This window comes from Sorex fumeus, unplaced genomic scaffold (genome assembly GCF_029834395.1).
Source record: "Sorex fumeus unplaced genomic scaffold, SorFum_2.1 ptg000051l, whole genome shotgun sequence".
Taxonomy (NCBI): domain Eukaryota; kingdom Metazoa; phylum Chordata; class Mammalia; order Eulipotyphla; family Soricidae; genus Sorex; species Sorex fumeus.
This window is the reverse complement of record NW_026606108.1, coordinates 39,229,252-39,243,403: the sequence shown is the minus strand read 5'-3', so window position 1 is coordinate 39,243,403 and position 14,152 is coordinate 39,229,252. Positions and strand designations below refer to the sequence as shown.

At 46.2% G+C, this 14,152-nt stretch overlaps 1 protein-coding gene across 2 annotated transcripts in view; it reads left to right on the top strand.

Annotated features, from left to right (window-relative positions):
* Positions 1–306: 306 nt before the first annotated feature.
* The window catches only part of NRG2 (neuregulin 2), a 199,662-nt gene continuing 185,816 nt past the window's right edge, over positions 307–14,152 (top strand). The window contains exon 1 of one of the 2 annotated variants that reach the window (XM_056124827.1): positions 307–1,420. In XM_056124827.1, the coding sequence (XP_055980802.1) occupies positions 676–1,420 (745 nt within the window). In that variant the 5' untranslated portion in view covers positions 307–675. The remainder of the gene's footprint in view (positions 1,421–14,152) is intronic. The other variant, XM_056124828.1, reaches the window with a different exon arrangement.

Here is a 14,152-nt window from a genome sequence, read left to right as displayed (position 1 = left end):
AATCTCCAGCGCTTAATCAGGCGGTGGCAGGGTCAAGCACGGGGGGCCTCGATGAAGGGGCCGGGAGTCGAGGGTCCACCCAGGGAAGGGAAAGGCCAGGAGGCCAGAGGCTGGCGCGGCCACCGCGGTGGTGGCATTCTCCCCGGTTCCAGCCGCCGCCGATGGCTGAGGTGGGGCACGCCCTTGTCCCACTCCCACATTCATAGGACGGTGCCAGAATCAGACGTCCTTGCTACTCCGCCCTCTCCTCGCCGGCTACCCCCACTTGTCATGCAGATAAATTCCCCAGAGCAAAGGGTAGCACGACTCCTCCCGCACCCCTGCGGGCCCCGAGGCGGGCAGGGCAGTGCAGTCCCCAGCTGCCCCTGCAGAAGCCGCGCTCCACATTCGGTGCGAGGGGAGAGGGGGCGCGAGAGAGCAAGTGGGCGGGCGTGCCATCCTCCGCATCCTCCTCCAGGTCCTGGCGCGCCTGGTGGGAGCGCTGCGCGGCGCCGCGCTGCGTATCGCGGCCCGCTTGTCGCCTGCCCCCTGCCCTAGCGGGGCCACCTCCCCGGGCTGCCGGTGGAGGGCTACGAGGCGCTAACGTTACGCTGTTTCCGGTTTTCCAGCGGGCTAGGTTTCCCCTCCCAAGGCGGCGGCGGCGGAGCGGTGGAGCCCCCCAAATGGCCTGGCCAGATGCGGCAGGTTTGCTGCTCAGCGCTGCCGCCGCCGCCACTGGAGAAGGCTCCGTGCAGCACCTACAGCGACAGCAGCAGCAGGAGCAGCAGCAGCAGCAGGAGCAGCAGCAGCAGCCGCAGCCACAGCAGCAGCGAGAGGAGCAGCAGCTGCAGCAGCAGCGAGAGCGGCAGCAGCAGCAACAGCAGCAGCGGCGGCAGCAGCAGCAGCATCTCCCGTCCCGCTGCGCCCCCAGAGCCGCGGCCGCCGCAGCAGCCGCAGCCCCGCAGCCCCGCAGCCCGGAGAGCCGCCGCCCGCTCGCTAGCCGCAGCCGCCGGCGGCATGAGGCGCGACCCGGCCCCTGGCTTCTCCATGCTGCTCTTCGGTGTGTCTCTTGCCTGCTACTCGCCTAGCCTCAAGTCGGTGCAGGACCAGGCGTACAAGGCACCCGTGGTGGTCGAGGGCAAGGTACAAGGGCTGGCCCCCGCCAGCGGCTCCAGCTCCAATAGTACCCGCGAGCCGCCCGCCGCGGGTCGGGTGGCGCTGGTGAAGGTGCTGGACAAGTGGCCGCTCCGGAGCGGGGGGCTGCAGCGCGAGCAGGTGATCAGCGTGGGCTCCTGTGCGCCGCTCGAAAGGAACCAGCGCTACATCTTTTTTCTGGAGCCCACGGAGCAGCCCTTAGTCTTTAAGACGGCCTTCGCCCCCCTAGACACCAACGGCAAAAACCTCAAGAAAGAGGTGGGCAAGATCCTGTGCACGGACTGCGGTGAGTCGCCCCCTCCCTCCGCCGGAGAAAGGGGGGAGGGGCGAGGTGGTGGCGATTGGGGGTGGGGCGGGGAGGTGCTGCAGGTGCCCGGGCCTGGCGGCGCCCGGTTGCTGAGGGGTGGGGCCGCCCCTGGGCAGGGCGCCTGGCACGGGTGGGTTGAGGAGGGTTGGCGTTGGGGACAAGAATCAAGCTCAAACTATGCCCGGGGCGGGGGGCGGAGGGGAGGCGCTGGCCTGTGCCAGCGGGGATCTGCGGCTGATGTATGGCATGTGGAGCTGGAAAGCTGCCATCATAGCTCAGTAGCGACAGGAAGAACCGAGAGGTCCTGGGGTGCTGGCCCAAGGCTCAGTGAGTCAGGAGTGACCCTCGGAGGCCTGGCCTGCGCGGCTCCCACCCGCCCGCCTTGCCCTAGCTGGCAGGGTCTGCAGGAGCCGACTTCAGGGCGGACTCTCAGGCCCTAAAGGGCCTCCCTTACAAGTTCTTCCCAGGGAATGGTGACCAGCTCCTCCTTCCTCTCCCGAGCTCCCAGCTCCCCATCTTCATTGCTGGCGCAGGCAGAGTTAGACTTTTTTTCAGCTACTGTTTTTTGACCTCCATGTGGCTTGTTTTTCCAGTTTGGATCTCTCTCTGTCTCTCTCTCTCTCTCCACCTCCCTCCCTCCCTCCCTCCCTCTCTCACCCTTCATCGTGATTGCCTGCCTTTGCTAAGCCAGCAGCACAGCCTTCTCTGAACCCCCAGAACTATTAGCAGGCACCTCTTTGGGCTGTTTCTGGGAGGTCTTACTAGGTCGGATGATTGAGATGCCAGTGAACTAGAGTAACTTCTACTGAATGCTCGAAGTTCAGTTCTGACATCTTATGAAAGAGACTGCATCTCTCATCTTCTGATGTGGGATGCTGCACAGGAATGCAGGTGACTAGGAACAAAACATTGAAATCTATAGATCTGTGCAGCTGAAAATGGAGGTCTCCCAAGTCAGGAGTCAAAGAAATCTTCATTTAAGGGCTTTTTCTTCTAATCCCTGGGCCCAGTCAGTATGTGGCTCTCAGTAAGACATTTAAAACCAGTTGTTACCTTGTGCTTATTTATTTGGGGGGTTCGTTTGTTCCTCACTACAGTGGAGTTCAGTGGTTGCTGTGTGACTCTCTGAGTTGTATAATCAGTGAGTTGTGATCTGTGTCCTGAAGTCGGGCCATGTTAAACAGTTTACCCACGGATTCTGAGTAGTCTCCATGAAGTAGTGAAGAGTGTGTAACAGCTCACGGGAAGTTTGTTGCTTTCATCTTTCTAGATCAACCAACACCCTTGACATTGGGAAGCGCCCTTCCTCTCCAAGCTCCCCCCACCAACTCATCCCCTCACTCCCTCCTTCAAGAAGCACATTTGAGTGTAGTGTTGGGAGTTTATCTTGCTACTATGACAAACTGGAATCATTTAGATCAGAAGAATCTTGCAATGTCTTTTTAAGGAGGAAAAAAACTTTGGTGACTACAGCCATTTATCTGACATTGCTGCCAGCTCATAAATGTTGGTTTTATGCTCTGAAATGTTTTATAATGACAAATTGAGACCAGTTAAGCATGTATAATTAAAAAAAATTTTATTCAGTATTTTTTTTCTGAGATTCCTTGGGAAGCTGTGGACCTGTATTCTGCAGTGGGAAAGAAATAGTAAAAACATTTATTGACCCTTGTCCAAGGACAGCTTCTGTTTTGGTTTTCGGTGAGTTGCTCCTGAATATGCTCAGTGCACATCTCACCACATAATCCCTGGTCTGGTCCAGTGAGCCCGGATGGTCATTGTCAGAACAGCTCACAGAGTAATTATTCCCTGCCTCCTCCTCTTCCTCCTTTTCACTTTGCCCCATCAATTAAGCTTTGTCTGATGTCATGTTTAGCTGATTAATAGTTAAATGTAGAGATTATGAGAGATTTGGGGCTCAGAAATAGAGTCCCCTCCTAGATCCTGGTTTTTATTATTAAAATAGCCTGTGTGGGGCCAGAGAATTAACTCAACGGGCTGGCCACAGGCTTCCCCTGCTGGAGGTCCAGGTGTGATTCTTGGCATGGCATGGTTCCCCCAAGTACCCCAAGGAATGACCTCTGAGCCTGGAGCCAGTTATAATCCCTGGGCACTTCTGGGCATGAGCCCCCCCAAAATTAAAACTAAAAATAAATAGATAAATAGTGTGTGGTACAGTTCCCAAAGAGATAGATGTAGGACTGCAAACACTGACGAGAAGGGCCTCCCACATCACAAATGATCAGGGAGCAGGAACATAAATAAACATTTTACAATGCAATTTTTTCCCTTTTAATTGGTAGACTATAGGTGCATGTCAGTGGGGGGTTTTATATAAGAGGAGTAGAAATTAAGGGGCATGTTTGTAGAAGAAACTCGTCGAACGGGTGTTAGTATAGCAGAAAAGCACAAACTACATTTTTTTATTTTGTACTGGGAAGTTAAAGAAAACATGCACAGGTAATGGCATATTAAATAAGGAAACAAAGTCACCCTAAGGAACCACAACACCTTCCTTGTGCTCAGCAGGAAATAACTAACAAACTCATTTTCTGTTTTCTATCTTTAAAGAAAGCCCTCTGGGCCACAGGGTCATTGGGAACATTTTCTCCTTGGAGAAGCCTTGCCCAATTGCAAAATAGGGAAACTGGCACTTGGGAACTGTCATCGTGGCCGTTATGTTGAGCAACTGTGGTTGAATCAGTACTTTGTTTAGCTAGTTTCAGGTCTCGGTGTATCTGGGTTCTGAGAGGTGTGGTTCCGTGAGATCGCATCTAGAAAGCGGAGTTTTGGTGGGCCAGGACTTTGGCATAATGTACCAGATAGACAAGGTAGTATATAGTGCTGGAAAGTTGTCCCATATATTAAGGAGCATGAATTCCAGGGTCACACTGAATCCTTTCCCTGAAAAGGCCTTATAAATGGCTAATTTAACCACTACTGAAATGTTGGTTTGAAGCCTGTGAAGTCCTCCCAGAATTCGAACAAAATGATTGTTTTTTGTTTTGTTATGGGGCCACACTCAGTACTGCTCAGGGCTAACTCCTGGCTTTGTGCTCAGGAATCACTCCTAGTGGGACTCAAGGGACCATATGAGTGTTGGGTATTGAACCAGGTCAGCCACGTGCAAGGCAAATGCCCTACCCACTGTACTATCACTCTGGGCCTCCAAAATTATTACCTCTGGGGCTAAACAGCAGAATAAAATCCTTGCATTCCGCAGATGTTTACCTACATGGAAGGGTTTTCTGTACTTTCTGTGGAAAAGGCAGAAAAAGAGCTAGACAGGAATCTTAGACGTTAGCAGCCAATGGTGTAAAAGCATCCTGCATTTTAAAGAGTGGCTGCCTGTATTTTGGTATACTCACACCCTCAAGCCTTGCTTTCCTAGATAATGTTTCCATGTTGAATTGACACAGTAGATAACAGAGTAAAGGAAAGATCATTTTGCCTTTGGGGCTTTTCTGATTGGCAGTTTTGCAATGTATGTTGTACTGGGTTGTCATCGATGGAAAAAGTGTTTTATGGCGGATTTCACGTTCCTTAGGACAGTTTTGTGTTGACTCCTGTATTCACATTAGAGAAAGGTAGCCTGCAAAATTCAGTATAGCAAAAGCTTATTTTTAAAATGCTGTTTATTTAAAGCATCGTTTCTTCCCCAGCCAGCTGGAAACCCAGCTGTGCTGCAGTGTGAAGATGGGAAATGAAACAAGATTAGGAAACTGACCAAGCCTAGTGGTGAGAACAAGGTGTGGTTATAGACTTAGGGGTAGAATTACCGTCATAATGTCATTATTTCTTTCTGTGGTTGCTGACAGTAATTGGGGGGTGGGGTGGGGGATTTATCTTTGAGGTCTTCTGAACTCTTTGAGGTCTTCTTTCTCCTCACTCTCCTACTCCTCACACTCCCCGCAGTGTTTGCTGTATCAGGCTTATATTGAGGCTCTTGTATCTTTTGGATGGATGAAGTCAAGTGAAATTAAAAAACAATAGCAGAGCAACAGAAACCAAGTCTTCAGATTAATACTAAGGCGGTCTTATCTCTCTTGGTTTGTGACTCCAAGTACTGTACTGAAAAGCTGAGTTTGATGAGCCTTCACCTGTTGCGATGGGAACTTTTTTTCCCAAAGGAGTTATTATCAATGAAAGTATTAACTGCAGCATGTTTAATCATTGTGATCATCAGTGTTAATAGGATTTGTGCTGTAGAGAATAAAGGTCTTGCTGAAAATGACCCTCTTTTTTCTTGGTGTAGGGGGGTATAGATGAGGAAGATTGATGACTTCCTTTAGCCCCACACACAAAAATAAGTCAACTCTTGGGCTGGAGCAATAGTATAATGGGTAGGATGCTCGCTTTCATGAGGCTGACCTGGGTTCAATCCCAGTCGTCCCATATGGCTCCCCAGCCCTGCCAGGAGTGATTCCTGAACTCAGAGTCAGGAGTACATCCTGATCACTGTTGGGTGTGACCAAAAACAAACAAACAAAAAAAAACACCAAAGCAAACAACACTCAGTTTGAATTTAGTAGTTTGAAAGTTAGAGAGAGTGGCTAATTAACTTAACTAGGTGACCAACTTCTTGGTTCCATCTGCTTTGGCACTTTTGGTTATGTAGGACATTTAATTTTATTTTCTAGTAACAAATTTGTCATTCATTTCTTTTCTTTATAAAATTGCACTTATATTTTGGAGCATGTAACACATTTATATGACTCAAAATTCAGTAAGTATATATGAATATGTGGTGAAAATTGATTTTTTTTCAATTTCAGAGGGTATCAAACCTAGGTTCACCTTGTACAAGGCATGTACTCTACCGCTGAGTCACATTCACACACATTTCTGCTTACCCCAGTCCTCAATTACCTTGGGGAGCCCTGTAAAGATGTGGTGGTGTCCCCCTGCCAGGTGGGGAGGTACAATTGCAGGGGGGAGATGCTTTCTGTTAGTTCACTTTAAGAAAGTAGATTTCCAAGAGGCACTGAGTAATTTTTTTTTAAAGATGGCACAAAGTCCATTTTACCATTAAGTCCATTTTATGGCAAAGTCTTCCAACTAATACTTAAAAAAAAAAAAACCTAGCCCAAGATCTTAACCAGTATTCAAATTCACAAATATAAGGCCAGGAATAAAAATACTGACTTATTTTTCAGATTAGTTGCCATTAAAAGTTTTCTATGACCATGAATTTTATGGGCAAGTCTTACCTGTGATGCCCCACGAAGTAAGCCAGAGTTTGCAACTAGCTGCAGCTCTGGCCACTGTTTCACATGCTTAGTAAGCTCATGACAATATCCATGTAGGAAATCACACAATTAAGTGTGTGCAAAGAGAAAAATCCACAATACATGCTTGCTTTGATTTTCATCTAGAAGTCAGAGACTCCAGTTGCTGATGAGGAGTTTGATTTTGACTATATTTATGTACAGTTAGTGTGATTTTGTGTGTGTGTGTGTGTGGGGGGGAATTAGCTGCCACTACTAGATTGGAATCTGTTTAAAGTAACAGATAGGAACATGGTGTTAATATTTCAGAGTATTAAGGTATTACCATTAGGATAAGTGGGGGGGGGGGGGGAGTAAAATGCAATTCGAATCAGTGCAACACTTACCCTTCTAAATCTATGAGTTACTGTCATTTGGCAAATTTGTGTATTGATTTGGAAAAGCATATCAATTTTAGTGAAGTATCCTCTGTGCCTTCTTTTTCAACTTGTTTTGGGTCTTTCTTCTCAAGGTCTGAAGTATTTATAGTATAATTTCAACCAAAACTAAAAGATATTTCTCCACAGATTCAGGATTTAGAGGAATAAAAATGAGGAACAGATTTTTGTGTATATGTTTCTAGTGAATTAACCCTCCCCTCCCACTTCCTTAATGGAAATTGCACATAACAACAAATTCAATTTTAAATTTTAAGAGATGACTGTGTTATCTGGAGGGGATGCCAGAAAACTGAGAAAATAGATGAGTTGATTGGGTGGAAGTGCTAAATTATGGCAAGTTCAAAAAAAAATGACTGTTCTGTGAAGTTAAAGCAGACTCATTTCAAAACAACAGTAAATACAGGTGAATTTCGGTGAACGAGGACATCATGTCAGGCTATAGGAACTGAAGCAAGCCTGGAGGATGAGTTAAAGGCATTGGGATGACTAGCTATAACCAGGCAAAAAGCTGGGAAGCTTTGCCAAGCCAGAGAAAAAAGACAAAGATTCACACGGGTTGAGATCAGTTGCTGCCAATGAGCAGTGATGTTCTGCTAATTTGGAAATGAGATTGGGGTAAGGAGCCTTCTTTCTCTGCCTACTTTCTGCTGGGAGAATTTGTGTTTCTACAGTAACATTCCCTTTCTACTTTGTACATTCAGTGAAACACAAATAGTCTCTCCCGGGGCCTCTGGGACAGAGCCTGTGAGCTCTTTTCGTGCCTCTGCTCAGGACCTGATTGTGCTGCCCATCTCCTGGGAGTGGGCTGGAGGTGGCTAACATTCCATTTGCCCTGGCAGATGTTTCCAGAATGGCAGAGGTCCTCAGAGAATTTCCGTGTTCTACTCCCAACACAGACCTCCAGGATGTGCTGTCTAGATTATTTTTTTTTAATTTTATCTTCAGAAACAGCTCTTAATGGTTCTTTTTCTCCTTCACAGAGATCCTGCTCTGTGCAAAGGACATTCTTTTCCTCCCTAATCTGTTTATACAGAATAAGGATCTGTTTTTGTCCTTTAGGCTGGTATGTTTTAGTTGGTCTTGATCTTGATATCAATCCAACTAACAGAAACCAAGCTGAACTAACATTCCTTGGAACTGAGTGAGAGGAAGGTCACTACATGGCTGGTCCGCTTATGGATGAGTCACATCATTAATTCAATCGTGACAGTGATATGGTTTGGTATCCAAAAGGCTAAGGGACTATAAAAACTTTCTTCAATTCCATTTTCCAAATGTTTACATCAAGTATTTGAACATGTATTGAGCATAAGGGACTGCTTTAAGGATAGCTGCACCTGATATTGTTCTTGTCCGCAAGGTTATAATCCAGAGGTATAAGGATCTAATAGTAATTCAATACAGATTATGATAAAATCTGTACAATATTCCAATATAGTGCTTTGGGGGAAGGGGACCAGTTGTAAAGAAACAAAAAAATCATATCTGGTTAAAGGATTAAGGAAAGTTTCTTGGAGGAAGTGGTACTAAGATGGGGTTTTGATAGAGATGGATGAGGTAGATGAGGTGTGGGCAGTTGGGGATGGAGATGACTAATTAAATGGATCCTATGAAGAGAAATCTGCATACTTAGTAGCATAAGGACATGGTAGTGATATAAAAGTTAACCAGAACGAAAGGGAGAAATGGGTAAAGATTCTGGAAAGGTAGATTACTATGTTATTTATGTATATTTAATGTGTGAGGTTTGCAATAATTTAAATAGTATTTGTTTGAAGACTTTGGTTAAAAGTAATTCAGTGTTGGTCCTTTGGGGTGGTTATTGTTTGTTATTTTGGGTTCTAGAGATCAAACGGGCGTCTTACATGTGATGTGTACACTCTACCACTGACCTGTATCCCCTGTCAGCTAGTAATGTTTGTAAGTATTAGTGAAGGAGTCTTGTACTTATTTGTTAAATTTGTCCCTAAGTGTTTTATGCTTCCTAGATCCTATTGTAAGTATCCTATTGATATTTTTGTTTATCTTTTTAGTTAGTATTCATTGTTTAATTTATTAGTAGAAGGACAGATTTTGAAATGACTTTACACCTACTGACCTTAATAAATCCACCTATCCTAGTACTATTTTTGTAGACACAACTATATTTTTCTCCCAGATATTCCTGTTTATCCCTACTTGAGCATTTCTGGGCAAGGCTAGTAGAAATGGTAATGAAAGGAGAAGAGGTTGTATATGGGTCTTACTGTGAGTCCAGAGCACAAATCTTGACCTTGTGGAGTCTCAACTGGACCACAAATATTGATATGTCCACTAATCTGTGTTGATCAATTTTTGGGAAAAGCCACAGATAGATACTGCTTTTCTCTCACACAAATAAGCAGACTGCCTTGTCTGTGAGGTCAGCCAAGGGGTCAAATTCTAGAAGGCTGTCAGTTCTGATCCTTGACTTTAGCAGGCCTTATCTTCCTTTATATTCTGTATAGGAGGAGATACTAAAAGTACCTGGAAAAAAATGACCCAATTCTCCCCCTTCCTTTTTGCCCCAAAGTAGGCAGGTCCCTGACTCATCTGCCTTTGATTTGGGAGTTTCCAGATGTGTTCACACTAAATCATACTTTCTCTTTCCTTGTTTCTCTTCTGTATTGGGTTAAATCCATCTGCCAGTATCAGAGTAGTACAGGTGTGAGCATTGTTAGGTGCTATCTTTGGAGTTCGTCAACCTTAAATAATTAGTTAATTATTTAACTAGTTTAATGTGTGGAATCTTATAAAAGTATGAAACGTTGCTCCTTAGGACAAAAGCTCCTTGCTTTGGGGTTCTTCCTCTGAATATTGGTTTTGGTTTTGGTTTTAGGCCTCATCTGGCAGTGATCAGGGCTTACTCTCTGCACTCAATGATCAGGGTTCACTCTTGATGGGGCTCTGGGACCATATATGGTGCTGGGGATGGAACCCAGGTCTGGCGTGTGCAAGAGAAGTACCTTACCTGCTGTACTATTTCTCCAGCACTGAGTATTTGTTTTGTCTTCAGGTCCTGAGTTGGCTAGTCAGCACTGACCTCAAGGCATTTTGTTCTTGTTCTAGGAGTTTTAGTCTAATTTATGGTCATATCACTTATAAGATAGTTTACCATCTAATGCCATATATTCTTTTTATCATTATCCCAAGAAGAATTTGGGAGTCTGGGACCAGGGATATTTGGCTGGGAGATGTGGGTCCTGGCTACTTAGTGCTGGACCAGATCTACCAAGGCTACACACAGGACACTAGGATGCAAGGGGACCGACCATATAGTGAGGGCAGAGCGTCAAATGCAGCCGAAAGCTTGGTATGTATATAGCGCTTTGGGCTACCTCCTGGTTCCTGCCAAACATTCTTTCTCCCCCCCAACACCTCCCCCACTCTGGGGTCACACCCAGTAGTGCTGAGGGGTACTCTCACCCCCACCTTGTTCCTATTTGGGTTGACTCCCTACAGTGCTGGGGGACTGCCAGGGAACAAACTTGGGACTCTGCGTGCAAAGCATGCGCTCGAGCCCTTCCTGCTCTCTTTCCCAGCCCTGCCAGTGTTGTTGATGATCATCTCTTGACTCCTTGTGCTGATTCAAAGGTCTTTGTGGGGAGAAGAAATATTTTATTACTCCTATAGCCAAATCAGAAGAGAGCAGTGAGTTCTCTTGGCTTTCTTCACTGATCATATTTGTCCCAGACACATTTCAAGGTTCCTCAAGTGACAGTCCAGGTCAAGGAATTGTAGACCAGTTTGGAAAGCGGCTTCCGATATTTTGATGAATAGCAGAATTCGGATTTTGTTGTTTTTGTTTTCTTTGCAGATTCATGGGTATTTCGGGGTCTTTTTGTTTGTGGGTTTGTTTTGTTTGTTTATTGTCTTACAAGTAATTCAGGGAAGTCTGAACAAGTGAGGGGAAGATCCTGGAGGCTTATGGCCTGTAGGGGCTGGAAGTGGCTCCAGGTGGTAGCCCAACTGTTGGTGTGGAAACACCCTCCCCACCCCCCCCAACCCCCCCACCCCAGGCACTGCCTACCACCTGGAGCTAAAGCTGGGGAAGGTGGGGAGGGCCTCACAGGTGCGACATCACCACCTCAGGCTCCTACACACAGCTGCACTGCCTTCTGGTGAGGGCACTTCCACCTGTGCCCCTGTGGGCGCTGCACGCCAGGGACTCCTGCTTCCTGACTGCCCGGATTAGTCTGTTCCTCTGATGCCTTTTTGTTGAATCTTCAGAGAAAACCTCAGCTTTAGAAACTTTTCCAGGTGATTTTCCTCATGCATATCATATTTTGGTTTTCTGCTTTTTCTGTCATTTGGTTGGCCCCCTGCGAAATTTCCTGCTTACATTTATTTACCTTCTGTGCATTTTGGATGTTTCCCATTCCGGTCTCTCACTGGGAGGTCCAGCAGCACTGTCCCTCTGGCCTGTTCATGCTTCTGGCAGGGGACCTGAAGAGGTGCGACCAGGTGCCATTTCTGTGGTAAGCTGATACAATATTTCAACCCCACACCTTCCACCAGGACATTATTAATTTTTTGTTTGTTTTTTTGGGGGGGGCAGTCTCTACTGGCAGTTCTCAGGAACTTTATGTGGTACCAGGGATTGAACCCAAGCTTCCTGCATGCAAAGAAGGAGACGTGGTCCAACTGTTTCTCCAGCCTTGTAATACGTTTTAGATGGCAACTCTGGTGATCTTTAGATGAGGCGGGTTCACTTCAGGTCAATATTGAAAAAGTCCTAGGATGCAGAGCCAGGTGATACCAGACTCTGGGCAAAGCAAGACATCACCACCTCGGAGAGAAACTTCTTGCTGCTGGGAAAGATCTAATTTGTAGGTTGAAGAGCGGCACATGGGTGGCCCCCGGATGGGGAGGGAGCTTGCTGTCTTTGTTTCTCATTATGTAAATTATCTGAGTAGGTTTCCACTGTGCGTGGTATGCACTCTGCTGAGAGGGCAAATGGGAGCTGGAGCTGAGACCGGTTCCCTTGGGAATGCAGTTTTCACCTGCCAGTGTTATACTGACTTCTCCCTTAGCCCACACACATGTGGGCTTCACGCCTGCTTCTTCTGTGTGGTATCACAGCCTCCGGGCCTAGGAAAGATTTGCCAGTGTCCCAGAGTCTGTTGTACAAAGCAAGAGTTAAAGCATTGATTTTATTTTAATTTGTAGGGCTTTTATTGTTGTTGCTGTTGTTCTGGGGCCACAGCCAGTGGTGCTCAGGGCATACGCCAGGCTCTGCATGGGGGGATCACTCTCGGTGTGGCTTGGGGGACCATATGGGGAACCAGGGATTGAACCAGGGTTGGCTGCATATATGACAAGTGCTCTCCACACTTTCCAGCCTGGAGCATTGGTTTCATATTTGTTCTGTGATGGGATCCCTTGAAATGTTAATGCATCCTGGGGAACTGTGTCTAAAGGAAAACAAGTTGATAAAGGGTTCCAGAGGTTTGATGGTGTTTATTGGGCAGCAGTCATGAACCATAATTTTTAAAAGTAAGTACAAGAAGTTACTTTTTCTCATCTCTGATATTAAACAACAGCTGAATCATTCCAGAGTAGGGGTGAATTATTTGAGAAAGAGTAGAAAAAGGCAAGGGGCTACCTTGGGCACATGACTTAGGCGGGAATCCTGTCTAAATCCTGAAGATTATTTTCCTTGGAAGAGTTTGGTACCGACAGCTAAGTTAAGGGAAGGGGCATCATGGCTGGTTTACAGAGACCTGATTTTTTTAATGATGGATATTGCTTTACGTTCCTCCAGTAATGAGGTTCTTCCCCTCCCTCCCTTCTCAGGTCATTCCATCACTGGCTCTTCTTTTGATTTCCTTGTAAAGGGTACAGTTCCTGAGGGACAGCCCTGGGTTTCTTCTCTCAGTTTATGTAATCTGTTTTGAAGTTCCAGCCATACATTGCTTAGTGGTTTAGACTGCATGCTTTGGAACTGACTTTGAAGGGTGAATCTTGGCTTTGTGACTTCCTAGTTGTATAACCTAGTTGCAATTTAATTAAATCTTTGTGCCTCTGGTGCCTCAACTTTAAAATGGGACTAATGTGCTATGCTCATTAGCATTGTGATAAGGATTCAGTGAGTTATTCCATGCCCAGAACAGGGATTGCTTGGAGAAAATATTCAGAACAGACTAGCTATAGTGACTTATTGTCAGGTCTGTTGTTAACAGAAAGAATGGCTCTGAATTCAGACTATTCAATAAAATTCTGACTCTCGTTTCTTATTATATAGGTAAAAGCCCCCTAACTTGTCTTATACCCCCCTTCCTGACTACCTCTGGCACACTGTTTCAGTTCCACAGTGCTATGTGGCAAACCATCCCACAATCTAATGCCTTCAACCAGCAGTTGTTTATTTGTATGATCACTCACAGTTCTGGGGTTTGGCGAGGGCTTAATTTGGAGGTTTTGTACCTTTCATGTACTTATGGTCTGTGGTGGCTGTTGTCAAGTCGTCGTTGAAACTGGGTCTTTTTAGTCCCCTGACTGACGCATGCTGCAGTTGATGGTGGCTGGCTTTTACCTGGGAACTGGCTGGGGCCGAGGACCTGATGGCAAGGGCAGTGAGGGAGTCTCCCTAGAAAGGTCAGGCAACAGCTGGATTGTCTTCTATGATCTAGCCTCACAACCAAAGTTCACAACCTCACTTTTACCCCATTCTGGTTGTGAAAAGCGAGTCACAGAGCCCAAAAAGATTCAAGGAGTTTATAAATTGACCTTCCCTCTAGATGGAAGGATTACCAGTGTGTGGACAGGAATGTGTGTATGACAATCTGCCCTCTGGCCACAAATTATTTATATACTTTGCCAATGGAAAGTATTCTCATCCTTATTCAGCAACTTCCTCCCTCAAAAAAAGAGTCTCATCTGTTATGGTATTAGGCTCAGGAACCAAGATCTTACATTTGATTTTTTTTGGAGGGGGGTGTTTTGGGGCCACACCCAAACTCAGAGTAAGCTCAGAACTTACTCCTGGCTCTGAACTCTAGGGTCACTCCTGGCAGACTTGAGGG